The 27,166-nt window shown below is 38.9% G+C and overlaps 1 protein-coding gene across 1 annotated transcript in view; it reads left to right on the top strand.

Moving 5' to 3' along the window:
* Nucleotides 1-26,590, top strand: part of LOC117206268 — a 53,485-nt gene extending 26,895 nt beyond the window's left edge. The window contains exons 2-5 of the mRNA XM_033445439.1: nt 20,297-20,613; nt 21,288-21,499; nt 24,996-25,330; nt 25,911-26,590. Of these exons, the coding sequence (XP_033301330.1) occupies nt 20,298-20,613; nt 21,288-21,499; nt 24,996-25,330; nt 25,911-26,040 (993 nt within the window). The 5' untranslated portion in view covers nt 20,297 and the 3' untranslated portion in view covers nt 26,041-26,590. The remainder of the gene's footprint in view (nt 1-20,296; nt 20,614-21,287; nt 21,500-24,995; nt 25,331-25,910) is intronic.
* Nucleotides 26,591-27,166: the final 576 nt, after the last annotated feature.

Genomic DNA, 27,166 nt, shown 5'->3' with positions numbered 1-27,166 from the left:
GGGAGAACACGATAATTGCAGGTGTGTTTCAAATTTCGCGACGCGTGTTTCGTGAAAACACGGTATGTATCCAGAGATTTCATCATCGGGTCCAGTGAAAATTATGACTTACGTGTGAAACATTCAGTACGACTAATGGATAACCTCTGGAGAAGCTTTCGAACGTTTCTAGTAGTTTTGGAATGGAATTTACAGAGAAATTTGACAAATCTCCAGACGAAGGAACGAAAGATTATTGAGAGACAATATCCTTCGTTTTCCGGAAATCGTCAGAGGAATATATCAAAGCGATAAATTTCTACTTACAACCATAATTTTTATATCTTTCGACATACAAGGAAACGCGAAAATAATCGAACACTTGTACAATCTTCTTATGAATAGATTATTATGTATTGTTTATGTTACGAAAGAAATATTTGAAATTTTATTTGCACTGTCATGATATTCGACTCTCGGCATTATTTTGACAAACTTTACAACAAATATGAAAACAGTTCTATATTTTGACACTTAAACTAATATTAATGGTCGGTAAATTATACAAAGGATCCCTGGTAGTACAATGAATGGTGTATGTTATATGACTGTTACATTGGAAAAGATAGACGTGATATCAAAGAGCAACACTACATATTTAAAAGTTAAAATACGATATGATCGATCTTTCATCCTTCTTCTAACACGATTGTAAATGACAAATACATATGTATTTGTCATTTATTTATACATGTAAATGTATATCGTTAGAATGTATCGGAAAAACATTGGCGTCGCAACGTGGATGATTTTCCTACCGTGAAGAAAACTTCCGGTAGGCACGAATATTCCGGGAGCGCGATAAATCACTCGTCCGACCATTATCGCTGTTTTCCACTGAAAGTTCGCCCTATGGAGCGATGCACGCCACGGAACGCGAGCGTATCGAGCGTATTCCCCGGAACAACGGCGAACCGCAATTTCGTTTCGCCGCAATTCCACTGTAACGAGGCAACGCGTGCCAGTTAAATAATTCTCGATCGACGTGGTGACTCGACAAGTTAACCGATTTGTCAATTGGTCGCTAAACCAGCTATTTCGGCTATTTTCGTCCCAAGTTCTCCCTTTTCTCTTTTCTTTTTCCATCTTCTTTTTCCGTTTCCTCTCGTCTGCTCGTTTCTTGCCTCGTTTCTCCATTTTTTTTTCTCTGTCTAGAGCTTGGAGCGTTCGTTACGCTGCAGACGGAGTGCATGAAACCTGGACGCATTGTACAATAGTACAATAAGTCTGGTATTGAATTCGACGACATAGCAATGGCGTAACCGTGAATGAAATCCAAGACTGTTTGCTTTATTCAGCCGGGCCGGCCGAGCGGAAAATGCGTTGAGCGCAGCACGTCCGGTATCTGTCGATACGTTTGGTAATTTCTATCGCGGCGATGATCCCCGCTTAATTTTCTTTGCCGCAATCTAGATCTCGTTCATGACTTAAGATACCAATTTATGGTCTTGAATTGTTCGTTAAAGAAATGAAAATGTCCATTAAACATATCGCTAAATTTCTTCCTCTCAATTTTGTCGAACTTTTGTGACACGTAGAAAGGTAAATTCTCAGAGTGACGAGTTTTCCGAGAACGAGTTTACAAGGTTTTTTTTATAGCTAATACCAGAGTCTCGAATGACCAAATGAAAAGGGACGTCGTTCATTTCTGATATTTTCGCAAAGCTTCTCTTGCAGGATCGCTCATTTGCATTAATCATGAATACTTTTTTATCCGACGATGGGTTGTGATTTGTCATTTAGTCTCAGTTATCGTTTGAAATTCCCTGCGATTGTCACTGAATAACGAGCACATTCTCCTGTTCTCTGTTCTCTTCTTCTTCCTATGCCTCCCTTACACCCCCCTAGTAAAATTTCATTTTTCGCATCGAGTTTCATTGTACACTACTCTCTTGTAATTCGTTCTTTCAGGTGAAAGAACGTGACCCCGATCCTTCGTTGCGGAGCGTCTGCATCTTTTCGCGGGTGCTCTTCTCCCCTTTTTCCCCTCTTCGTCGTCGAGATATTCTTAATCCAAGCCAATCCCCTTCGATTAGCCGTTTTCCCTCTCCGAATTCCGCTCTACGGTCGACTGTTTCGTGGCCTCGAAATGTCGGAGGCTACGGTTACAATGAATACGCGTTCCGACGAATTATCATGCCGACAAAATTAATTAGTATTGAAATGTCACGAGTAATTAGCCACGTCTCGAACAATATCAGGTAGCTTAAGTATTCAATTTCAAAGCTGAAAACGGATTTGCAACGAAATTATAAATTCTTTATCTAAGAGGATTCATGAGCGAATTTTTCTCTGAAAACGACGTTGGCACGATTTTTGCTTGGTTGAAAGCAATTGGTTCTTGATAATTGAAGGACACACGAGTCTTCTCATTAATGGCTCGATAAATTGGCAATATATTTCGCGTCAAGATCCCTTCTTTATCCTGTACGAAAACGACATTATCAGACGTTTGAGCAACGAACTGAATTGATGGCAGCCCGACCTAAGTAGAATAGGGCCATGTGTAGCCAGACATCGCTGTAACCGACTAAGTAAAATAAAACCGCACGTGGTCAGATTAAAAGACTAACAATAAGAGGAACGTACAGACAAACGTAAGGGGAATCTGTTTCTCACAATCGAGGAAGGAGCAACAGTAGAATAGGTCGCTAGGAAGGCAAACAAGCAGTGCCAAATGATAGGTGATTAGGCCGACCGAATGGGACAATAGCTTATCTAACAAGTGAAACGTGACCATGTGGAATCAGACAAGAAGCTTCTAGTAGTATCTGGGCATCTCTCAATCTGTACGCCTTAGTTAATATCTTCCATAAAATGTCGTCTACGTTAGAAATTATAGAAGAGGAGAAAAAGCTTTCTTGATAAGAAATAACCAGATCACTCAGACACGTCAACATACATCGAATTTCGAGGTTTTGAAATAAACGACTAATTGAATTGAATTCGAGCGACACCGACAACAATATTCATACTTTTGGATTATTTTCATCGGTAGGGACACGTAGAGATTTCCTAACATCAGTCATCCGATTTTTAACAAACAAGCCTGATTGATCGTTTCCTCTGGAAGATAATCTCGTTGACCAATGCTGGAAATGTGCCAACATTGACGATAAATAAAAGTAGCTGGAGAGCAAAATTTCTCCTTTTGCGGTCAGGAGAGTGAAGTCTGTTTTCCTACTCGATTGAACCAATAGACTTCTACAACTGGAATATATTGCAATATATTGCAATACATTCTTCGTTACAAGACAGAGTACGAATCGCAGACATATTGTTTGGATTTATAGCCTTACATTCTTTTATACGATCATAAAAACAGAACGTACGAAGTTTCGTCAAAATTGTCACATACATTCATTTATATGTATAAGATACGTACGAACGTATAAAGATCGGATTTTATGTAGCGTCGCATGACGATGGAAATGAACAGGATTAAGGAATGGAAACTAAATTTCCACCACTCGAGTATAAATTCTGACCCTCGCAGCTATAATCATTGCTGAGCCGGTGAATCGTCGTACATGGTAAAGCGAAATGGCGTCGACCTGATTGCTTTCGACGACCCTCATAAACATGTCGCCACTGGCATGCGGATATATTATAACAGTGAATCGCAGGAAAACAATTTCCGGGTTCTTAAATATTCTAGCGCGAACAATTCGTTCCCCGTGTAGAGTTGCCAGCTTTGAATTCATCACGCTGTGTTTTCTCTTGAAAACGTGCATGTCCTCGCGTCACGTCTCGCCGCGGAGCATAAAGAATTCACGGGTCGCGAAAAACGACGCGCTGAACGGAACAAGAACAAAAGTGCGAGCCCGACGGCCGGCGAAAGAGAGAGAGAAAGAGAGAGAGAGAAAGAGAGAAGATAAAGCGAGCGTGAGACTGAAGACGCGAAAAGAGGAGCTCGCCAGCTAGCGCCGGATTAACTTTTCTCAACCATGAGGTAACTTTGACGTGTATTTAACTTTGATAGGATTCGCCGACGCTTCTGTTCTGCATTAAGTAAGCGCAGAAATTACAAATTCCTCCGGGTGCGTTATTAAACCCTATCCGTCGCGTGGTGCGATGTAAATTACAAAAAACCATTGTTCCAACCGCTGACAGGTTTGCTTCCCTGTCCTTAATCTCTCCACTGTTTTGCACAGTACTTGGGTTTCACACTAAAATCTGAATTTGCTTAGACATTCAGAATTTAATCGTAATCAGTTTGCAGCTCTGTTTGTTACTTAAATTCCATTTTAATTTAACGTAAACTTACCGATCTTTTAATTCCCCTTAAACTTCGTATTCTGTCCCCAATCAATATTCGAGTATCTGAAACTCTTTACGCGTGGCGCGTCGCTTCCACAGGTAAATCCTGTCAATATATTAAAGTGGTGGTCACCATCAGTTTGTTATATCATTGGCTGCTTTCTCCTCGGATACAGGTTTCATTCGGTGCACTCTCCTTTCCTTTGTCGATCGCACTCCAGTTCCCACGAACTCTCATGCGAGGCCTCCTCCCGATCTTTATCCTTTTCGCGTCGTAGATGGCCGATGAAAGCTTGTGCGGTTGAAATCCCCTCTGTATCCTGAGATTTCTCAGAGCGATTGCGCGAGATCAAGCGAGTCAAACTTTAATACTACGATTGATCTGATAGATCGGGTGTTAACTGCACTTACTACTCGATAAAATCGGCCCACCAAAGTATTTCAACACTTGTACCAACTTATTTTAAATATACTATATGTGTTACGTACACGTTTTACGTGACATATGACGTGATACAATTATCATGATCGTATTGGTAAATTTGAAAGAAAATTTTTAGCCGAAAATGTATAGAAAGGTTATAAGATGTTTATTGCAAACATACGTTCTATTCGTAAATCGTGATTAGCTTGAAAGATGTTTCGAAGATGGGCGAACTGTGTCTTCGTCGTTGCTTGCATTGCTTGCAAATACGATGTTATTTATATGCTGTTCGCTTGGACACGAAAGAGTGGAACTTGAAAAGTTGGAACGTTTCAGGAAGAAAAGGTTGTCCGTAAGTATCGCGCATATAAGAGGGCTCTCGCGATAAGGGTGGCTGCGAGGTTTGCGAAGTTAGAGACTGAGAAGCATACGACTGAGTTGAACAGTAACGTCGGACGAATAAATTCACGAGTATGAACGAGTAAGGGGAGATTCGCGAGTGATGGATGTAAAGACGTGTATAGCACAGAAAAGCCCCGATCTCACTCTCTTAACTTCCATATATATTTATATTTTCGCCAAAGTTTTCTCATTTTTTCCAATTTTTTCAACGTAGTTAAAGAGTTCATACATAGACGGACTGATGAAAGTATTGGAACGCTAGTAGAAAGTTTCTACGAATGTACATATTATACGTGTTATACGAAACAATTTGAAATTTTACTAGCATCGTAATGAAAACAGATTAACATGATTATATTGGTAAAATTTGAAACAAATCTGAAAATGTATGTACGTAGAAGCAATAAAATATTAAATTTAAGTATATATTTCGTAGAAAATATTTAGACGTATGGAAAAATGATAGTAATGCTAGAACGTATGACACGTTACATTTTTAAAGACATATACTTTTTATCTTTCTTTTCATAACATCGCGTGAATGACGTTGTAAAGGGGTTAACGATGCTGAAAATAGACCATGTTACATTTTCCATAACAAATTACTCTTCTCTCTTTTTCCTCTCTTTTCTATATCTCCGCTTCGCTAGATATCTCGTCCATAGATGCGAAAGAGTAAAGAGCAAATGTTACAGCAACAACCTGAGGGACGTCGAAGAAAAAAGTATCGAAGAAGAGATATCCTTGCCTGCCGTACGAAATTAGTTCATCTCAAACATTTCATGCGCTTGAAATTCCGGTTGCGAGATAAGCTAGCCCCAGTAGTAGTAAAAAGTTTCGCGGGAAACGACCGTGGATTGGCATTTTCGAGTAACATCCAGTCAGCTAGCTGGCCGAGACGCGACCAGCTGGAATTCCGCGCGTACTCGGTGAACGACTCGCCGGTAAGTTTTAATGACGTCCCAACCTCGGTCTCCCATACCCTCTGGGGAGCTTTTTCAGTCGTATGTTGGCGCTTTGCGGCCTGTTTCGGTCAACTCCATTGGGATAATGCACAAAGAAATTGGGATTCGCGGCTGGCTCCAGCAATTAACGTACTCACGCCCATTTATATGGCGTTCTTGTACTGTTACGTAAGAGCGTAAGAATTTGTGCGAATTAACGAGTGGTCGATAATCGAGCTAACGTTTATTCACGAATTGGATGCATGGTTTCACGTGGAATTTTAACGCACGTGGCAGGAATATGCGTCGTGTGAAATCTTTGGCTCTTCCAGCGGTAAATAGTTTCCGGAAATGTGTAGTAATTCTTATTAATAATGATAATATTATAATCTTCCAGTGTTTTAGGGATTATTAGTCTGTATTTTTTTATATATATATAGTATATATGTTTATAATAACGTTAGTGCATGGATTGTTCTTTTATATACTATTATAACATTTATTTTAGCTAATAGAAACACACATTAAACTTACACAGAAGACTGTGATGTTTCTAAGTTCTTCTATCGAGATTCGCAAAAACTAAGATGCTCCAGTTACGAAGCTGCGTATTATTTACTGCGATCTTTTGAATGTAACAATTTATTATTATATTATTATATTATATTATATATTATATTACATCGTATCACTTCTATTAAAGGTAGATCATATTGTGTATGTTTTGTAAAACTCCAGCAAGATGAAATTAATTTTCCTTTGTCATTTTTTAATCTTATAATTGTGGAAGTTTCTGAGCAAGAAATGCTAAGAGATTAAATAATTATCGTAACGCATGTATAAATAGCAGTGAATATACCAACGAGCATAAACATGTCTGTAATCCAATATTCCTACATCATGGTCATGTTCGCCGCACGTCTGACGTTTGTGTAGGAATGTGTATAGTGTTTGTCAATTGACTCGTAAGCTGGCTTGTCTGATGCTCATACTCGTGAATGAACTCGAGAGATCTAGTGGTTGTTAGGTATGCAGAGGCTTGTTGATACTCTATTGTGTCTGGATTCCAAAGTGTTGTTTCATCGCATAAACTATTCGAAGAGTTACGTTAACATGTTACGTTCCCATTTGATTTTTAAATAACGTCGGAAAGATTTAAGTGAAGATGGACAAACGTTTCAGCGAAAAGAACAAAGCTATTCGCACGAAGTCGCGTAATTACGCGTAAGGATGGTCTGTTACATTTTTATGTTTATTACTGATGCATGACACAATGAAATTTTTGCCATCTAGTAGCTTCTGTTGAACGTGAACTACGAGTAGGCCAGTCTAGATTTCAAATTTTCGATTAGTTTGAGTATTGAAGGTTCGTTGAAGAGGTCGAATTGCTTACCTAGTGGTTCTTATTAGATTCAAAGTGGTCCCATTTCGTGATATTGCAAAGCAAACTCCAGTTCGATCAATCGCTTCGGTATTGTTACCAACCGGGTCGTGTTGGTTTCCGCGGTTACCTACAGGGTGTCTCGTTAAACTTTTTCAATAGTTTATTTGCGGCGAATTGTTTTGATTAAATGTTGTATTTGTAGATCAATTTTTTTTCCTCCGTAGTAACAAAATCAATGTTTACTTTGAATTCTTCCTGTTATTTTCATAGAGGATTATATTAATCGTTCAATAATTATGATTATGTAACTTATCGGCAAAATTTAGAGAAAAAAAGTAGAACTTCGCTCATCCATTGCTTTTTTTTTTCTTCCACGAGTTCTATCTACTTTTAAAGTTCCGAACCCTTCTTTTACCACCCTGTAGGCCCAGAGATAAGATGTTTGATGAAATTACAGTGGCGGACAGAGGAAAGTTTAAAAGGTCAGCGGTACTAAAAAGCCAGCTAATTTTATAAAACGAAATTATAATTTGCGAAAGCAAGGAATAGACATAATATACATATACTTTGGAATATATGATTAGCAACGTAGCAAAAATGTTTACTACAAAAGTTATTATCGTTGATATATAGGAATATCAATTTCAGGCTTTCATTTATCTGCAACGAATGTTTAATTTATTATTAACTTCCAATAACGATATCTGTGATTTCGGTCCATGATAAAAAATACACGTGGTAATAAAATCACTCGTGGTAAAAAATAAATAAAAAGCCCATTACGAGTATCTCCTTGAATTTCAAGGAAGAGAAAAAACAAACAAACGTTCGAATAACGATTGCAACATGGAAGAACGTTTAATTACAGTAATACTTGGTTCCTGCCATAAATTTCATTTGCATGGAAAATACAGCCGCGGTAGATTTCCATTCAAACTGATGGAAACCGACACTTGCGTAATTTCACCATGAAATAATAAAATACTTACCGTGGTGGAAAACGCACGTGCGTGTTTCGATGCATTTATTCGATCTGCCGATACTTACAAAACTACCTCTTTCTCCACCCCCCCCCCTCCTCTATAATAATAATACGTTCATACAATAAATAATTCCTTCGCACGAATTGCGTTCACGATCGAATTTCTCAACCAGAAACAAATAAAGCCGAAATGAAACGAAAAAGTTATAACGTAAAAACAATAGTCCTCCCAAAAATTACGATCACCACCGATTGTGAGCACAGAGAAAACATTCGCTCCCTTGATATATTTCTATCACATCAATAAATTTCCCAATCAATAATAAATACAGAGTGGATTAAAAAATGTATAGGTATGGGCGAGGCTGAATAATACCACGTGAATAAATACGAGGTTCGGGTCAATTGTAATTAAACAGAAGATCTTGTTCGGAACAGGATCCACCCTTTTAATAGAATTTTCATCGCACTACCGTATCTCGGGTATCTTGACGACTTGATCGTTTTCTCAGCGAATCGCAATGATCTTTTCCGGATAGAAGGAGCAACGCGAGAAACCCTGTGCTCCTCTGCGTGGAGACGATCGGAAACGGGGAAATCGCGGCCAAAGGAAGAGAATAAGGGTGAAAGGTGACCCAGTTCGAGAAGGGTGGCCGGGTTGAGTTTGGTGTCACTGCTTCCTGGCCCGGCATGACCCGGATTCACCTGCTCTGCACCCTCTCCTACCTTGCGTTTCTCTCCCTTTTCTCGTCCTTTAACAACCCCTTTCTCCCCTCGTCCTTCCTCTTTCTCCTTCTATTGCTTTCCCCTTGCTTCCTTCCTTCCTTGATCATCGAGTTATGTATCCACGTACGAGATGGATCTGATAACCTAATAACCACGGTAATACAACGTATTGCGGCGAAGGGATATCGTTGCTGCGTGTTTCGTGTTTTAGAGATTTTCACGACGTTACTTGAGGTTAAAGGAAAGAAAATAGACGAATGTAGGGTTTGTCGGAGAAGGGTCTGACAAGCATTAAGTTTCATGCGATTTATGGGTTACTTCAAAGGTCTGTTCGATTTCTTGGGATTCTAGGCTTTCTAGAATTTTTATTTTATCATTCGTTCTGCCGTAGATTTTCTGTATTTCTAAAAATTGGATTGCTTCCGAGATATATTAAAGGGTCAACCTACTTTCGCTCTAACATATCTGTATCCTTCTCGCTCAAATAATTTTGTAAAAACCAAAACAAGATGGTAATCTAAATTTATCATAAATAGTAACGTGCGGGTCATGTGACTCACTATGCACCATGGCACTGTCAATATTTGATATTACTTTCCCATCAAACCGACAAAACGTTCCAACGCGATCTCGAGGATAGAGGAAAATTTCAACATGAATCTCCAAAATTCCAAAGATTTCACGCTAGTTTCGTCAAGAGTTGAAGGTAAAGTGATCGGGGATCGAAATTGCCCGCAGAGTATCGCAACTGGGGGAATTCTCCGGTCGACGATCTGGAGTTCTCGTGGTAATTGCTCGGTCAACACCGCTACGTTTCCTGGGCAAACAGTCGACAAATATACAGCCGTAGGCGACACGGGGGTACCTCGTGCTTTTCCAATTGAATTTCTTACGGCTGTTTGTTGTTATTACGATCGGTGGGGACAAGCTCGCGGCCACGCAGTTTCCTATTAACTGAAAGAACAAATGTTGGGTCGGTACACGCTGTTCTACCTTGACCTGAGCTTGACCGGCGAAAGAATACGTACATCGGGTCCCGTTTCGCCAGGCGTCACGTTCACGAATGGTTGGTAATTGCGAGCGAGCTTTTTCATCGAAAATTATTGCAGCACGAGGATAATCGAGTTACCGCAATTTTTTCTTTAGTCCATTTATTTTGTTTTTGCAGAATTTTCTTTAAAGGTATTGCGAGCTACGTGGTCTGTTTCAGAAGTAATGAGATTCTGTCCATAAAAGCTTTCCTAGATTACATTTTTAAGAATCAAAGTGATTGTCTTCAAGTTCCCAATGGCGTGAGATTGATGATTGATGATTTTTAATTTTATGGACTAAAAGCAAGTCGTTAGGTAAATCCTTTTTCGCATTGTGTAGCTGTTACTTTCAAATATGAGAAATCTTTTTCAGAGGTGGATTCTACCACAGCATGGAAGTTTAAGAATTACTATTCAATGATAACAGTCGTTTAAGATTCAAAGGTGAATCGGTGAACAATAAATTACTGGTACTTCAAGTTACTCGTTATATCACCGCGCAATAATTCTAGAACAGCCTCTGGAATTTTCCTGAAGGATTAATTATACTGAGACACAATGTCGATTCTCATAGATAAATCTCCGTTATGAATACAGTAATAAAACAACGCGAGATCTCATCGATTTGTGTGAAACAATGGAAGCTCTTTAAAGTGGTTCGTGATTTTACTACGTTGAAGAACCAATCGTGATTTATTCGCAATCGATAATCGGTATTAACGACTGATATTATGGTTGAGTTATCACAATCGTTAGGCGATAGTTAAGGAAAGAGACCAAAGTTTTCTTGCCTCGTGCGATTTAATCGCATTAACCACGTATAGGGGGTAAACGGAGTTTGGAACTGCTATGAATAAATGACCAAAGTCGGGCTGGAAAATATGAGAACATAAGAGGAAGCTCAATCGATGTAGGACGCAATGTAATGTTGCGGGCTTTCAGCGGTCAGCTTCTGCGGGAAATTTGTAAGCACAAATGAATCGATGTCGTGCGAAGTGAAACTAGTCGCGATTAATCCCTTGTCTAAGAAAAATTGAAACAAATTACCATTTCGACATGAAATTGTGTCTTTGTCTTTCACAGGGGAATAATTTTAAAGTTTAAAAAAAAAAAAAAGAAAAAATAATGTGTTTCTTGTTATTCTTATTACACAGTATTTTTCTTATTTTCCATAAGGTAAAAAAAAAAAGAAAACAAATAACAGTCCGTAAAGTGACATACATAGGATTACAATAGCTTCGTCGAGCCTCCAAGTAAATCAGAAAGCCAACAAGAAAGAACTTTTCTAATTATTCTAAAGGACTAGAGAATTAGTAGGAAAAAGTGGAGAAATCATCTATGAATTGTTTTGTTCTGATAGTTTAATGTAGCGGCATCACGTGGATATGCACGTATCAGTAAAAAAACTGACTGAAAAGTGAAACATCAAACGATGAAGCTTAATTGCTAGATACCGGAGAAGAGATTAATTAATTGATGGAATCTATAATCGAGCGAAGTTTCCGTAAAGTCTGGCGTTGTGATTTCAACGAACAGCTGTTCGTTAGGAAATGTGAATTAAAGTGACTGGAATCTTTACGAAGATGAAATCTAATACGCGCGTTTCTCGCGAAATTCGTGTAATTCATTTTGAAGTTTTTCTCTTTCTCGCGTTAAAATAATTCGATTCGAACTATATCGAGTGGTTTACAAAAGCGGGAATTCGATAAATATTACAGAAATAACGAGAGAACTCATAGGAATCCGTTTTGGTTTTGTAGAAATCAAAGATTATCGTTCGAAATAATTACTTCTTTTCGTTACAACGAATACGATATGTTAAAAAGCAAATGGATAAACGAACACAAACGAACCATGCTGTTCGTCGATCAATCTACCTATTCTTTGCTTCTTTCGCGTCTCTAATATCTTTCGCTTAACGAAGTATCGCATGATCAGGATTGCAGAAGAGGAACAAATGGTCTTTTACTAATCTTATTTCTCTCGATTAATTCGAATTGTCAGCGTGTCAGCAACATTATCGACGACTTAATCAATAGTCGGCATCTACAGCTCCAACATTACGGCGCATCTCAGCTCGCTATAATTAATCCAGTCATGCGCCGCTGGATTTGCCAAAGAAAATCCTCGGAGCACGTCTTGGATTTTCGAGAAATAAATCTTGATCTTCCGGTAAAGTCGTAGGTATTCTTCCTCTTCCCCGATTCCAATTGGTTGGTCCGTGTAACATGATTCGCTTCTTTAATCCTTCGCTGCACATTGCTCGCGAGCACAGTAGATGTTCTGCGTTGTTGACGTCGCGAACTAAATTTATTTCAAGAGATATGCTTTTATTAATTTTATCTAAGATCAGCCGTGTCTGGAAATGTAAACGGATTTCGAATGGGAAATATTTCTGAAATTGAAATTGAAAGGAGCTGCGAATTAAAGCGATGAAAAAAGAAATTGTCGCTGATTATAGAAGGGAGAGGTCTCGGCTTTCCTTTAGAATCTACTTAATTCGAGTTTTATCGCAAGGACGGCAACGTAATCGAGATGCATATCGCTCTGCTCGTAAAGTGTAATACCACGGCGAGCTGTAATAACTTTTTATTCTGCCGGCACGAACACCGATATTGCTTCCTATCCGTGAAACACAAGATTGAAGGCACCTCGATTACGTTTAACCGCTTCTTCCACGATTTTATTTGAATATCGTTACATATTTATTAATCATCGGCTATAAATGACGTTTATGCAATATAAAATTAAAATAACTTTAGCCATATTTATGTCGAAATGTGTCAGACTATAAATTTACATGCTACATCCCACGCTACGTATATTCTATTTTTCGTAATAAAATGCATACAGCGGAGTAAGGTGGGTTGCCTGCGTTCAGGCAGTTTCAGCGCGCAATTAAATTATTTATAACTTGAAAAATAAGACCAAACCAACATGTGTGTACATGAACAGTTTCGTTATCCTCATATCTAACATTTAGGATGTTATATAGGTACATACATATATTTGAAAATGTAAACATTAAAAAATTTGAATATTTGAATGCTTGAAAATCTGAATACTCGAGCATTAAAATATTTGAAAATTTAAATAGAGGTATCCCCTGTTTGTCTATGCTGAACTAGTTGACCCAATTTTTCGAACGCCGATCGCGGTTTACCAATTACACGTGATCCAACCAGTGGCGACGGCGGCGTATCGCGATGCAGAAAGGCCGCGCATTATTCCTCAGGTCGGAAGCCAGATCCATAATGAAAAGCAGGTAACAAAGCGTGGGAAACGCGAATACATCGACACGACCGATGCCCCACTTTTATACGCAGATTTCCATATACTAATAACAAGACTGCCGAAGCATGCATAACGTAGCCACGTTCGTGGTTGGATGATTTTTCGAAGGAGAGGTTTAGGGAAACGAGGAACATCAGCTGCACGCTCTAAGACCCCTTCTGCTTACCGAAGGGAACTATATTGCGGAACGGTAGTTGAATTTAAGTTAGCAATAAAAAATATTTTCTCTACCTATCCATATCGTTCTTCTTTTTCTTTTTTGAGAGAAATTAAAATTTAGATCTTTATTCACCATATTACCTTCCATAGGTATTTGAATATTTAAAAATTATTGCACATTGTATAAAACATATTTCTCAACTGAAACTTCTTAATCTAAATTTAATCTCCGATCTTATTTACTTATATACCGCACGTATTATAGGAAATTAATTGTTCTTATATAAACATAAAGCGTCCCCAATTTGGTTAATACATAGCGTTTGATTAATAGGAGGAATTTGTCTTGATCGATGGGAAAAATGAAGGGGCTTAATTTCGAGGTATAAAAAGGGAAGAGTAGGTGACCCAGAAGGGAAAGAAAGACTGACCTAGAAAATTTAAGTGATTTAAGATTTTTCCTATATATATATATGTATAAGCGTACAGCTGAATACATGTTTCCTGAAAATTCCAGTAGTACTAGTTAGCTTTCTGAATTCTACGTTGACCCGTAACTATTTGTCTGACCATGCACGGTTACTTCCTAGCAGCACGATTGTATCCTGGTCTATTTGACTTGCCTAATCATCCTTTACTGAATTCTACCGAGTCCCGTACTGAACAATTCTACTGTAGTGATTTCGCGGCGGCTATCTAACTTTCCTAACTAATTTATCTATCTGCTGCTACAAATGGGAACGCCCTTAGAGAGAAAGGAACTTGAGGAAGAAGTTTTATTTAATTTCAGAGGAAGACACACCGAGAAATGGACTACTGTTATTATTACGAATTTTTCCTCAAAATATCGTACGAAAGAACAGCGACACAATAGTGAAACGGTTATTTTTCAAGAGACAGAGAAAAGCAATTTCATTTAGTCGCATTTGTAATTAAGTAATGAGAAAAGTGTTTGATTATGTTAAGAACGAAGCGATTATTACATTTGAATTAGCTTTACATTATATCAGTCACAAAGGGATATTACTAAATTTTATTAATATAATAAATTATTTCTGCAACATTGAAACTAAAATATTATGAAATTTCGAAAAAGATAAGCTACGTTTCTATAAATTACACAATTTACGTTTTTCTAATCGTACCACGTATTGCGCATATTTCAAACCTGAAATATTTCAATGTAAACCCTGTCCGCTTTTACGATGATTGCAATTTATTTCCAAAATCACGTAATTTCCAAATCTAAATCGTATCTCTCGTAGACAATTCTTCGTTTAAATTTACATTTACTTTCACGTTTAAAAAGCCCTATCGTCATAGTTAATACTCTAGTGAACTTCTCCACTTTCCTTTCGTATATTCGATATCGCGGTAGGTATAATCCCGTTGGCAATTAACTTATGCAAAATCTCAGCCGGCCGAATAACGACTCTGTCGATTTTCGGATCGAGCAATCATGGTATTTCGCGTTTAATAAAGCTCCGCTGTGCTTCATGAATTACACAGAGCGAGCGAGCGAGATGAGGAGGGGCGGGGATGAAAAAAGAACAGCTTCAAGCTTAGAACCAGCGCGTTGATTCATCGAGATGATAACGAACGCGCCTCGAGCGCTTCCTAATTAAATTCGACTGTTAATTAGCCGCGTAATTACCCGGAGTTTCGATGCTTGGAGCGCGTCGATCCACCGGAAGCGTTTTCATGTTTCTTCGATGTCGAAAGGACCGACGGAAATACAATTTATCCCATTAATAAATTGCTCCTCGTGATCTTGTCAGCGGCGTTGTTTACCACTCCTTCGAACGATTATTTCGTGGAGAACATCGACAACAGAATTCTATCATTAACCTCGATATGACTAGTTAATCCTTCGCACGTAACAATTTCTCGAGCTACTCGAATCGCGGCGCGATAATCTGTTGTTCATAACTTTTGCTCCTCTTTGGTTTAATGGGAAACGTTCCTTAGTAAAGTTACAACCACACATGGTAATTAAATGACTGTTGAAAACTTTAGTTAAAGCGTATACTGTAATCAACAGGAAATATTGCTGTTTGTTCTAGAATAGTAAGCTCTCGAGTCAGTTTTAACGAACGACTATTAATCGCAGCAAGAGATTGGAATTTAGTATTCATTTTCTGTATAATATTAAATAAGTTGCTACGAAACATACTAAAATCTATTAAATGCATCGAAATTAATTACGCGATCCTAATTAGCTTCTTCGCGGATAATAACATGATACAATTAGAAGCTACTTGAGCAGAAGAAACTTAAGTTACATAGCTGGATTTTACAAGCTACGTTTTATGAAACAAAACGCTACAAAGGTGATACATGCTTTAGATTAACCGTAGAAAATTGTAGATCGTTAATGTCAGTCGAAAAATTTGGATATATAGCAGCTCGTTTTCAGCAACATGATGGAGGCGGATTTAGCTTCGAGCACGAACGAACATCCACGTCTCGTGCCGTCTGGATCCTTAATCTGCGCAAAAACAAAGGATCCGGCTAAAGAAGAAACCTGCAACTATTAAACGCTAAAACCTACTCTAAGAAATTTCTTCTTTAAAGAATTTCTTCAGTCTGAAAATTCCTGACGGGTTAAAGCGACTCTCGAACAAAGAAGCGCAGCAATTTAACTTAATCTCTCCAGCACTTACAACGATGTCTTCTATATGCATATATTTTTGCTCGAAAACCAGAAATATATACATAGACTCGAGAGAACTCGCTGTAGGATTGCGAGACGACGGAAGGAATCCATGCGATCGGAAGCTGGTTAAGATTTAAATTTAATTTTCGCGCAACGATTTCTTCTCGCCCTCCGGATGCATCTCGTGACAGTACGCGTGTTCATGAAACGTAGTAGGCAACTTCAATTGCCGATATTATATCGTCGTTCCTTTATACGAAATAAGAAATTAATTTCGTCGATTCACTGTGAAAGCTGCCTCCGTTTGAAGGTATGAACGTTTTAGAATTCTTCTGGATTGTACGTTCGCAATCTGTAGTCGATATATTTGGATCCACGTACGCACGAAGATCACAGTTCCTATCTTTTATAGAGAAGCAGTTTTAAAATTCGATGTGTTTTTAAGCAGTTCCATATCAAAGCTGTCTCCTTCTAACTTTTAATTTGATGATCGACTCGTGTTTTAAGTTTGAATGTTGCACACTCGAGTTTGTTTCAGTTGTTCGTGCTTTATAGCCAGGAACGTTTGGCCTAAATACAGTTAGCTAATGGCTATTGTTTCGGATAATTCTTGTAACATAGCGTGTAATGTCGATTATAATTCTAATTTCTCAGTATTTAGGAGCCACGAAACATAAAGCGATTGATTGACAACACAAAGTAATTACAGTTCATTTCCGAACTCGCGTGCATAGTGCTGAATTTTGACACGCTTGTGATATAACTTTGTTAAAATTATCAACTAGTTTAACAAAATACAAAAATAATTCATCTAATGAAATAAATGAAATATAAGCTATCAATTAAAAAGAACAGTAATTAAATATAGGGAAAGTTTTAAAATTATCGTAAATAGAACCGAATTGGAAGTTCAATTTATTATTGCGTTTGTGTCTCAGTAGAAATTACGAATCTTTTCCAAGAGACAAAAAGAAGGGGATACGTAGGCAAGAACAAAACATGTCGAATATTTCAAAAGATGTATAACACGCTCAAAGCCGAAAGTGCTCGTTGGATGAGTTTGAAATCCAGTTTTGTGCGGAAATGGGCTAAGAAACGAGGGTTGGAGACGCCAAGGGGCGAGTAGCCTGTGTAACTCTCTTCTAATCTCCCGGGACAAGGCTGAAAAAAGGTATGTGATACAAGGGGCAGGAGAAAGGTGTATACTTTCGAATCGACGGCGATACGAAAATTGGATTGTGTCACTAGCGAAGGACGTGCTCGTTTCTCTCACCGACAAGAAAGCCTGCTAGAAACTCGTGTAAACCAGAGACGAGAGAGAAATGAAATTTACGCGAGAAAAAGAGAAAGGAGCGAATATTTCGTAACTTTTAGAGGATATCTAACGATGTTTCCGACGATTACGATTATACGTGCTGTAGGTATTAAATGATACGTGGTTTCCCACCTTAACTTTTATATTACGTTAAAGCATTTATTTAATATATCGCAGAAGTAAGTTAGGGTCTTCGATTAAGACACTGTTAAATATAACTCTTTAAGTGTATTGAGACATGTGTAATTTCGTGTGCTCCACTGGGTTAGCCGCATAGTAGTGACACACACATATGAGTATGAGTGTGTGGGAGTATGTGCGTGCACAGCGTCTCGTAAAACAGAAGAATGCAACTGTTCCGTTGGTAGTGTGGTAAAGAAGATGGCGAGACAAAGAGAGTGCTGAGACGCGTGCAAATGTGTATCGACGAATATCTTGTAAATCACATATCAAATAAATCTGAAACTATTTTAATATCAATTCTAATTGTAATCTAAGTATTCCTATACATTTATTTCGGCGACTAAGATCCACAATTCTCAACAAAGTGCTGAATCGTATGGTCGTAACATTCTGTTGCAATTTTCACAAGCGTCGGTGAAAGTAGAATTTTGTTTCGTTTCGTGGAAAGAAGGAATAAATATAATGCAAAAAGTATCACGCGCGTTACGTATGGCACACAGGAAAATGAACTCGTTAAAACTGTAAAAATGGCAGAAGGTAGTCGACGCGAAATTTCTGGCTGGCTCGTCCCGCCGTCGCTGTTGAACGCGAGAATATTTTCGATGAGAATCGTTGCACAGAGGCCTGGAAAACGCGCGATAACGCTTCGACGCGGCGACGAATCCTCCGTTCAAAGACAAATTAACGAAAAAGGGAGGAGGCCCGGAGCATTGTAAAAGGATCGAATCCATTGTTCCGGCGAGGGAGCACGGACAAAGGCGAGAAGAAAGAAAGAAAGCGACTCCTTTCCGGATTCCAGTAAATCACGCCTTTAAATCTCTCTGGATCAAAGCAGCGACTCTTTGGCGAACATCGATGTTTCCCCGTCTCGGCCGAGAAAGGGAGAAGCAGAGTTTTCACGGGAGTCGAATAATTAACCGAACAGGACAGACGTTCGCAAACTTCTCCGCAGGGACGATTATCGATTCATTATATCGTCTGCGACGCTGCCTCGTCGAGAACTTGGACGGCTTCGAAGACGATTACCGTCGAGAACGCCGAATAACATCGAATTTATGGCAAGAGGCTGCTTTCCTCGAGTAAACGATAGTCTGACGTTATGCAATTCGACGAAGTTTTAACCGAGGTTAAGATTCTATTTTGTGGTTGTATATGAATATCCCAATTGTCGCAAAACTTGAAATTTCGTTATATGATTTTATATTCGGTTTTCCGTCCCTTGGTAATGTAGGATAAATTAAAACTGAAGATATACTTCGTTCGAAGTCTGCTCGCGAACTATACAAGATTTCTTAGCAATGTCAGCTAGACATAGAGAGAAAGTGTTTGTACAAATGGAATAGTTAGAAAATACTTTTCTTTAGATAATTTCATCGAGTATCTGCAGTGGGCCCCACAACACCATTAACAACATTATTGATTGCCATTTGAAAAATATTCTAAAGAAGTCATTCCAAAATCATTTACCATAAATTCCACCCCCGTTTCTCTTTATACAGGTTCCTTTCTTCTCCTTATTATACTACACAATTCAAAATAGACGAGTATTGGCCGGCTCAGGGAATAACCGCAGTTTTCCACAAAGGAATCGTCCTTCCACCTACGAGTTCGCCTAATCGAGTTCACGGACGATCGAACGTTGTATACCCAGTGTGAAGGGCCAAACGTTGCGCAATGACTTCTATCAGGGACCATTATGTGCTTGTTATTAATGGCAATGCGCCCGTGTGCTGGATAACGCGATCTCGCGAAACACGTAGTGTTGTTCCGGCTGATTATTATCGAACGGCATTAACCAACCTGGATTATCAATGTCAGAGTATTCGTTGAATGATATCGTTTCCAGAGAAATGGCGTTTAGTTCGGCCAATTCGAGATCCGACTCACTGCCACTCGTGGTTTCGATTAATTCCGGTGGTAATCTCTTTAAAAGGGGATTTTGGACGCTTAGGCGGGTTGGTCGTGCTATTTTCCATGATTAACACTGGCAAATTTTTCCGATAAATGGATCGAAGCTCTGTGAGTGAGCGTACGCAGGTATCTGTTAAGCTTTTAAGGGAATTGTAGGGCGTTCGTAGCTGGACCTATGTTCAGAGATTTATGACGTTACTGGTCAACCGATTTAAGCTTCTACAGTTTCTAGACTAATTCGATAATTTTCGACTTTTTAGTCAAATTGAGAGACGCGATAGAATTTTGATAGCGAAGTTCATTAATTACTAATATGTTATACACAGTGACGTTAATTACTTTGCCTTCGTTACAGCTTATGTTCTATTCAGTATACTCTAATTTTAGTGTTCTCCTTTGATAAATATTTCCAATTTTTGTCCTCAAACCAGGTGATATAGCAATCAGAAATAAAGAACAGTCGTGAGACATTTTACGCTCGTAAAGCTATGAATTTCCATTAACACTTGTAGTTTAGTTCTAATTTTAGAGAATAATAATCGAGAATATTCATGACTTGTATTCTAAGAAGATTCTGTTCTTGCAGAATGCCTAATGAAAACGCGCCAGTGTGCGGGTGCGGAGTTGTGGTCGATCTGCCAAAATCACGAAGTGGCGCCCTGTCCTCGAGGAAGCTTACGATCAGAATATCGAAGTCGAAGGGTAGCAAGTCGGACGGGCGGGCTGCCAAGAAACAACAAGACGACGCTCGTGGGAAGAGCAGAAGTTCTGAAACAGGAAGCTGCAGCTCGGTGACAGAACAAGCTAGACCAGTTACGAAAAGTAGCAAACACGAGAAGCGGTTGAATCACTCAAGGAGAACCCGAAGCGCAGACAGAGCGGAGTCGCACTATACTTATATAGGTCGGTGACATACAGAATTTTAATTGTTCAATTTATGGAAACCAATATCGACCTCAGATTTTACGTTTGAATAATTCATTGTATTAGGTTGTTCGAAAAGTGTCTTTCTTTTACAGACACGTCTTTTACAACAACGCATCTTTATACAAACATGAAACCTAATCTGTCGAACTGTTGTAATCTTTATCTTGATAGAACAAAATGGATCATACGTAATTCGATAAAATAATATAAAACGGAAAGATATTGTGCATCCATTATTTCCTTATAAAACGAAAGAAACTTTTCGGGCGACCTAATATTAATTGCCAAGTCTTAGAATTACTTACATGAGTATAAATCGTAGAATATTTAGCGTTTACCGTGATATCAATATCGACAACTGTTATATCTTGATAATTTATTCAACTTTTAGAGCATTGTACGTAAATTTTGATAGATTTAAGATTCGATATATGCATTTTCAAAAAAACAGATTCTATACTCAATCGATTTTATTCGTTTCTAATTGCGAATTTATCAGATAAATTCATTAAGATTTATTTCTTAAAAAAAAAATGTTTTCCACGTCACAAAAGCCAGCAATTCAGGAGCAATACGATACTTTTTAAACTTGAAATTTCTTTCCAAGCTCATGTCGAACATTTTTCAGATTATTTGACGTTTCTTTGTAGATTCTGGTTCGAGCATACTCGGCGGCGGGATTCGGGAAAACGCTATAGCGGAGGCGCTGTATGCCACCATTCCAGACACGCCGAACGCGAGCGCCAACGAAACCGGAAATAGTCAATTAAATGCGCAAAGTAGATCGCAACCCGTTTACGCCATTCCTTCTATGGTATCGCCGCCGCCCACCTATGACGTGGCGATCTCGAAAACGTGGCAGGTAAGTGATTATCATTAACCCCCAGTTAGAAATAGATTTTCAAACGGAGAACACGGTCGACGTAATTAGCCTTTCTAACGAAGTTCCTTATAATTAACACTTGCTTCTCTTTTATATAAACGCGTTAATTAAACGAAACTCCCCCTTTTTCTGTTATTCCCAGTTATTCGCATATATCGTCATTGAAATTCGTATAATTAATTTGTGTCATAAAATAGTAGAAATTATGGAATTTCCATACTCCACCCGGATAGGCTCTCAGTCAATACGACTCAATTTTCCCAAACTTTCTCGCATGGCTTGCAACTCTTCAACGCTTTCCAAACGACTCTTTTAATTTTCTTGTATATCTTATATAATGGGCGAATAAGTAAAAGACTTCGTTGATAATCAAACGACAAACATAAAAATAATATTTGATTTATTTATTCGCATACTCATTGTGGCAAAATTGGGATTTGCGAAATATCACATATAACTTTCCAACGCTTTACGAAAAGCACATCTAGGTATTTTCCTCGTACAGAAATCTCTTTGATCAAAAGTTAGACATTCGTTAACATTCCAGCGACAAGTATTTCTATCTCCACAAACACGCGTTGTTCGGTGATGCCGTAAAAGAACAGAACGGACACGGTTTGTTGCTAGTTACGTGTGTCACGAAATTGCCAAGCGAATGGATGTATCGACGGCACACGACGGAATTAGAAGCCATTCACCGTTCTCAAACGTGACGATGAAGATTTAACTATTGAGTAGTAATGACCTGTCCTAGTCAGACGCTAGATAGAATCGCACTCTCTCTTGGACGACCGCAGTAACAGAGCACGCTCGTGGTCAGACTTGTTAGATAGCGGATCGTAATCGACCAGTGAATTCGTAGACCTTCTGTAAACGAATTGACGTTTCACTAATTACATGTTCAAGCTACTAATTAAGCACAAGGAAACTAGATAAAGGAAATTTCATTTGGCATGGAACAAAACGAATTCTTTCCCGTTTAATCGACGATTAACCAAATTCAAGGAAACCAGGACATCGTTTTTGATGGACTGAGTTCGGTGTACGAAATTAAAACGACCGCAGAACCGGTGCAATCCATAAAATCGATGCTCTAGCTATCTCGAAGCCGCCCTAATTCCTCGATGATTGTAGTAGAATATATATATAGATATATAGATATATTTTTCCAAATAATCTCGCGATTCGTTTGCCCTTCGTGACCATTCATCTACGTATAGGAAAAAAAATTCGAAGGTGCAGCGATATTGCGAGGGTGAATTTACCATTTGAACGTTTTAGATTCGCGATAGAACGAGACTGTTGAGAATGAGCTTGACGAATGAATTTAAAAAGGCCGAATTTTAATCTCGTGATAAGGTATACGTCGGTGTGCGTGTAATCCGGTGACAGTAAAATTAATGCTTGAATATTCAAAACGCTCGATCCACTCTGCTAACTCGAGTCTTGTTTGCTGAATATTCGATTATTCGAATAATCAACTCTCTGCAGCCCCCTTCTATCCAGATCCGAACAAGGCCAGACCTAACGTAGTTTCATGGACGAGGTAGTCGGTCGAAAAAGAGCAAAGAAATTCTTGTAACGATCGTGGATCGCTCACGGTTACGTTTTGTACAGTATCGGAAAGAGAGAGAAAAAAAAAGAAGAAAATGGATGGGCAGGGGTTGAAACAGGAGAACAAGAGGCAAATTCTTCGAGTTGCTCCTTAACTGAAGAACCATTCAGGTTGTGGCCAGCCATTTCGACCGCGTAGTTTCTCGGCGCCGGGCGACACATAAATTTTCGTGCCACGTCGCGGTTACCCTTTGCGAAAAACACTGCCACCCCCGATGGCGACCCACTTGAAACACCCAGTAACGATGCCAGAACACCTCGAGTTCTGCCGAGTTTGTACCGCTCCATTCTTGCTACCGTTTTATCGACCGTCACCGCTCGTGTTCGATTTGATTGCTTCGATTACAGTTCGTTGCCCTTTTTCTGTTTCATAACTTGCGAACTAATCCGACATGGAAATTGGAACGAAAATTCTTACGAGCAGTTTACAATAAAGAGTTTACATCGAAGTATTCCGAGTACAGAAAAATTATTATAATAATCGTATGTGTGGCACGTGGAACTGGTCGACATCGTTTTCTAAAGATTTCATAATTTTAGCGCTACAAACTGTAATTAACTTGTAATTTGTCTTTCTTTAACTTTAATTGTGACTTTTGTCATTTGTCTACCGAATTGAAGAAGTAAAAAAGAAAGTATCGTGTCATAGGAAAGTGTTTCGTGGAAATAACTTAAAGAGTTTATTCGAAGAAAGAAGTTGACGGTAGATTGGTTGAATAGATGCGAGCAGCATTTCTGCTTTTCAAGTAACTGCACTTTGTTCGATTCCCGATCATCGCAGGAAATCTTTCTTTCATTTTCTTTCTTCAAATAAATTGCAAGAGTTAATGTATTCTTCAAAACGACAAATTGATGTAGGAATTAACATTTATAAATAAGTTGTGAATTAATTCCCTACTTTTGGGTGTAGAAATCCAGACAAAACTCGCTACGAGTTTCCTGGTAGCTCTTTGAAATTCTTCTCGAAAGTTAACGAAGTAGAAACCAGAAGAGCATTTCTGTAAAGCAAGGAGTGAAACAAAATAATAATTCTCCGTCGAACTTACTGCAACAGTCCTTTCATAGAAACGCATCGCCCGCTTATTCTTCAAATTACAAAATTTATGTGTTACCATTGTTGGTGGTTGTATTACATTTCAACTGTATTTTAATGCAATTCCATCATCTCGGCTTTAACTCTTTACGATAGAGATTTAGTCGATTACACACGAACAATACAAGTAATTAAATGCCAAACTCTCTGGACTGCGTCATTAACGAATATAATTCTTCTTCGACAATCAGCCCAAAATTACAACAAAACAGACTCTGAAATCGAAATCACGATAAATTTGCAGTGTGTTGAAACTGCCATGGAACTGTTCACGAAGCCAGTTATTTATAAGTTAAAAATTTAATTCCAATTACTGGATATATATTTAACAACAATAGCAATGGTAGTTTGTTATAAAATTCGAAATTCTCGAATTAAATATTCCACGTACAAAGTGCTCGAAACTCTATGAAATTCTAATAATTGAAAAACTTCTAAAGTCCGAGGGTAATGCTTGAAACCTAGAAAAACTCCATAAAGCTTGATAATTCTGATATTTTTATAATTCGTTCAACGTGAAGGTAAATTTAGAATTTTTAAATTAACAAGCTTGGCCAGTATTCAAGTAAAATATTTGAAAAATGATAATTTAAACGATATATCATTACCTTATCTGGCTGGATATCATTTTTTTACAACAACACAAACCCTAAATGATAGAAAATATTTTTATTTGCGTCATAATGTGCAGAATGTCCTGTTCGAAAAGACGAAAAACACGAAGGATGTCGGTAAAAGGAACATGTAAAAAAATCTTGGATTTTTCAGACCGGATTGCCACCCACCTACGAGGAATACCTGTGTCATAAATACGCCATGATATCGCGATCCCATACACCACCTCCTCCATGGTCAGATTCTACGACAGCGACGACGACACCTACGGCACCAAACGTTCAGACGCGTCGCGAATTGTTGGCCAGTCAGCCCGAACTCAGAGAATATTTGGCGCAGTTGTCGCTTTCTCAGAACAACGAGAGATCCATTGGCCATCACCACCACCATCAGGGAACCGTTCTGCGAGATAGCAGCTACCTCTCGAACCAGCAAGTCTCGAGGGAGCAAGTGAGGACGCAACAACGTCCACGAGCTATGCCTCCCAGGTGAGTTTTCAAAGACGCGCGAGAAGGGCATACGTTTCACTGGTGAGGGAGGAAGTCACGAAATAATTCAGACGCTCGTACTGAACGGCAACGTGCCTTACAACTCCCTGGGCTATCGTAATGGGTGGATGCGTTACGAGTACAAATCGCTAGACGCAGTGCTTTTCTGATTTAACACGAATCGAATCGTTCACGCGAGGAGATTTACGTTTATCACGCGATTTTCTAAGTTTCGTTGATACTTTCGTGTCTAAGGAGCAAAATATGCCCATCTATAGTATTTTTTACATTTTATTACGATTTTGACAGAAAATAGAAGATCTTTGTACTCGAAATCAATTTGAAATTCTATTCTATTCTTCTTCTGAACTATTCATTTCCTTTTTCCTCCAAGAATCGACATTTGTTTTTAATTCGATACGATATTCCATATCATTTTATTCCATCAAGTATTTCTCACGTTGCTATTGGACGGGTTAAGAAATCTGAATATTCCTCCCCTCGAAGACGATTACACGATTATGCAATTTTTCGAGCGACACGCGATTCCCAAGAAGATTAATCTCACGCACGATTTCAGATCCCAAAGCGAGAGCCGTGTGCAGCAGCAAAGAATCGCGACGATGTACGAGGATGGCGCGTTCTGCATGGAAACGACCGCGTTGCAATCAGCATTCGAGAACGGGATAGCCCTGTGCAGCTTGATGTAAGCCACAGTGAAGATCCGCGTAGCGATCCGGAACGGAACATAACTAGAGAATTGCCCGATTCGAAAAATCGAGGCGTCTCTATTCGCGACCGTTAGAAGAGAAGAATTTCATCGTGGATGCAACGAAGCCCGTCAAGGTTCCGGCGACAAATCCCTCGATCGACTTTGGTATAATCGATCACGCCCCTCGATTCCTTTTTCTTTTTTCCTCCTTTTAACTTGCTATTCCTTTCATCGTGTCCGGGTAGAATTAGAAACGTGAAAAGTTTCGAACTAGCACGACTATCGTGAAATGACCGATAATTAAGTGTAACTTTTTCGCTCGACTTTATCCAGAGGAGAAACAAAATCGATGGACGTCCACGAGCACGAAAGGGATTTCGAAAGTTGGGCGAGCGTTCGGAATTTTTTAAGGCTAGTTGGAAACTTCCCAGACGGCCGGAAGTCGCCGGAGATCCTCCAAGTTTTTCCAACCATGCTGGACTTAATCTGTTGGAGGAACGTGGGGAAACTTCCGAGAAACCGCGAGGATCTCGAGGAAACTGTCAACGTTATCCACGCAAAAAATCCCGAGAACGCTCGAAACTTTCGAGCTTGCTCTCCACGACATCGTCTAGCGCTTCTCCGTCGAAATTCTGGACGTTCATAGAACCCCCGTTGGTGTCTTTAACGGGAAAGACTATTCGCTAAGGATGGCTTCAGACGGCTCGACTAAGTGGTCGATCAGTGAGAAATTTTAGTAAGTCGCTTTGTGTAAATGCAAATTTAATCGACTGGCTTAATCGATTGCAACGAGCGTCCGGTAAAAAACCGTAGTTGAGATCTAAAAAAGTAGGTTTCACTCACCTGCGTATCTAAATTTTTGTGTTTGTATACGAAAACTTTACCCATCACTCGATCCTTAATCGACTTTCGACTGAACTAGCCTAAATTTTCACTTACACAAAGCGACTTCTTACTTGCCATTTCACATACTCAGTCGACTCGACTGTAGTCACCCTAAGTGATGAGATTCTGTGTTCTTCGCACAAATCTTTCTTCGAGCAAATAACCTAGTGTATGTAATACGTTGGTTCATAAGTTGTGCTGTTCTATTTATTAGAAATTTGATATGAAGTACCGCCGCT

Source organism: Bombus bifarius, unplaced genomic scaffold (genome assembly GCF_011952205.1).
Source record: "Bombus bifarius isolate JDL3187 unplaced genomic scaffold, Bbif_JDL3187 scf7180000008000, whole genome shotgun sequence".
NCBI lineage: Eukaryota > Metazoa > Arthropoda > Insecta > Hymenoptera > Apidae > Bombus > Bombus bifarius.
Note: the sequence above shows the minus strand (reverse complement) of the source record. Positions and strands in the feature narration are given on the sequence as shown.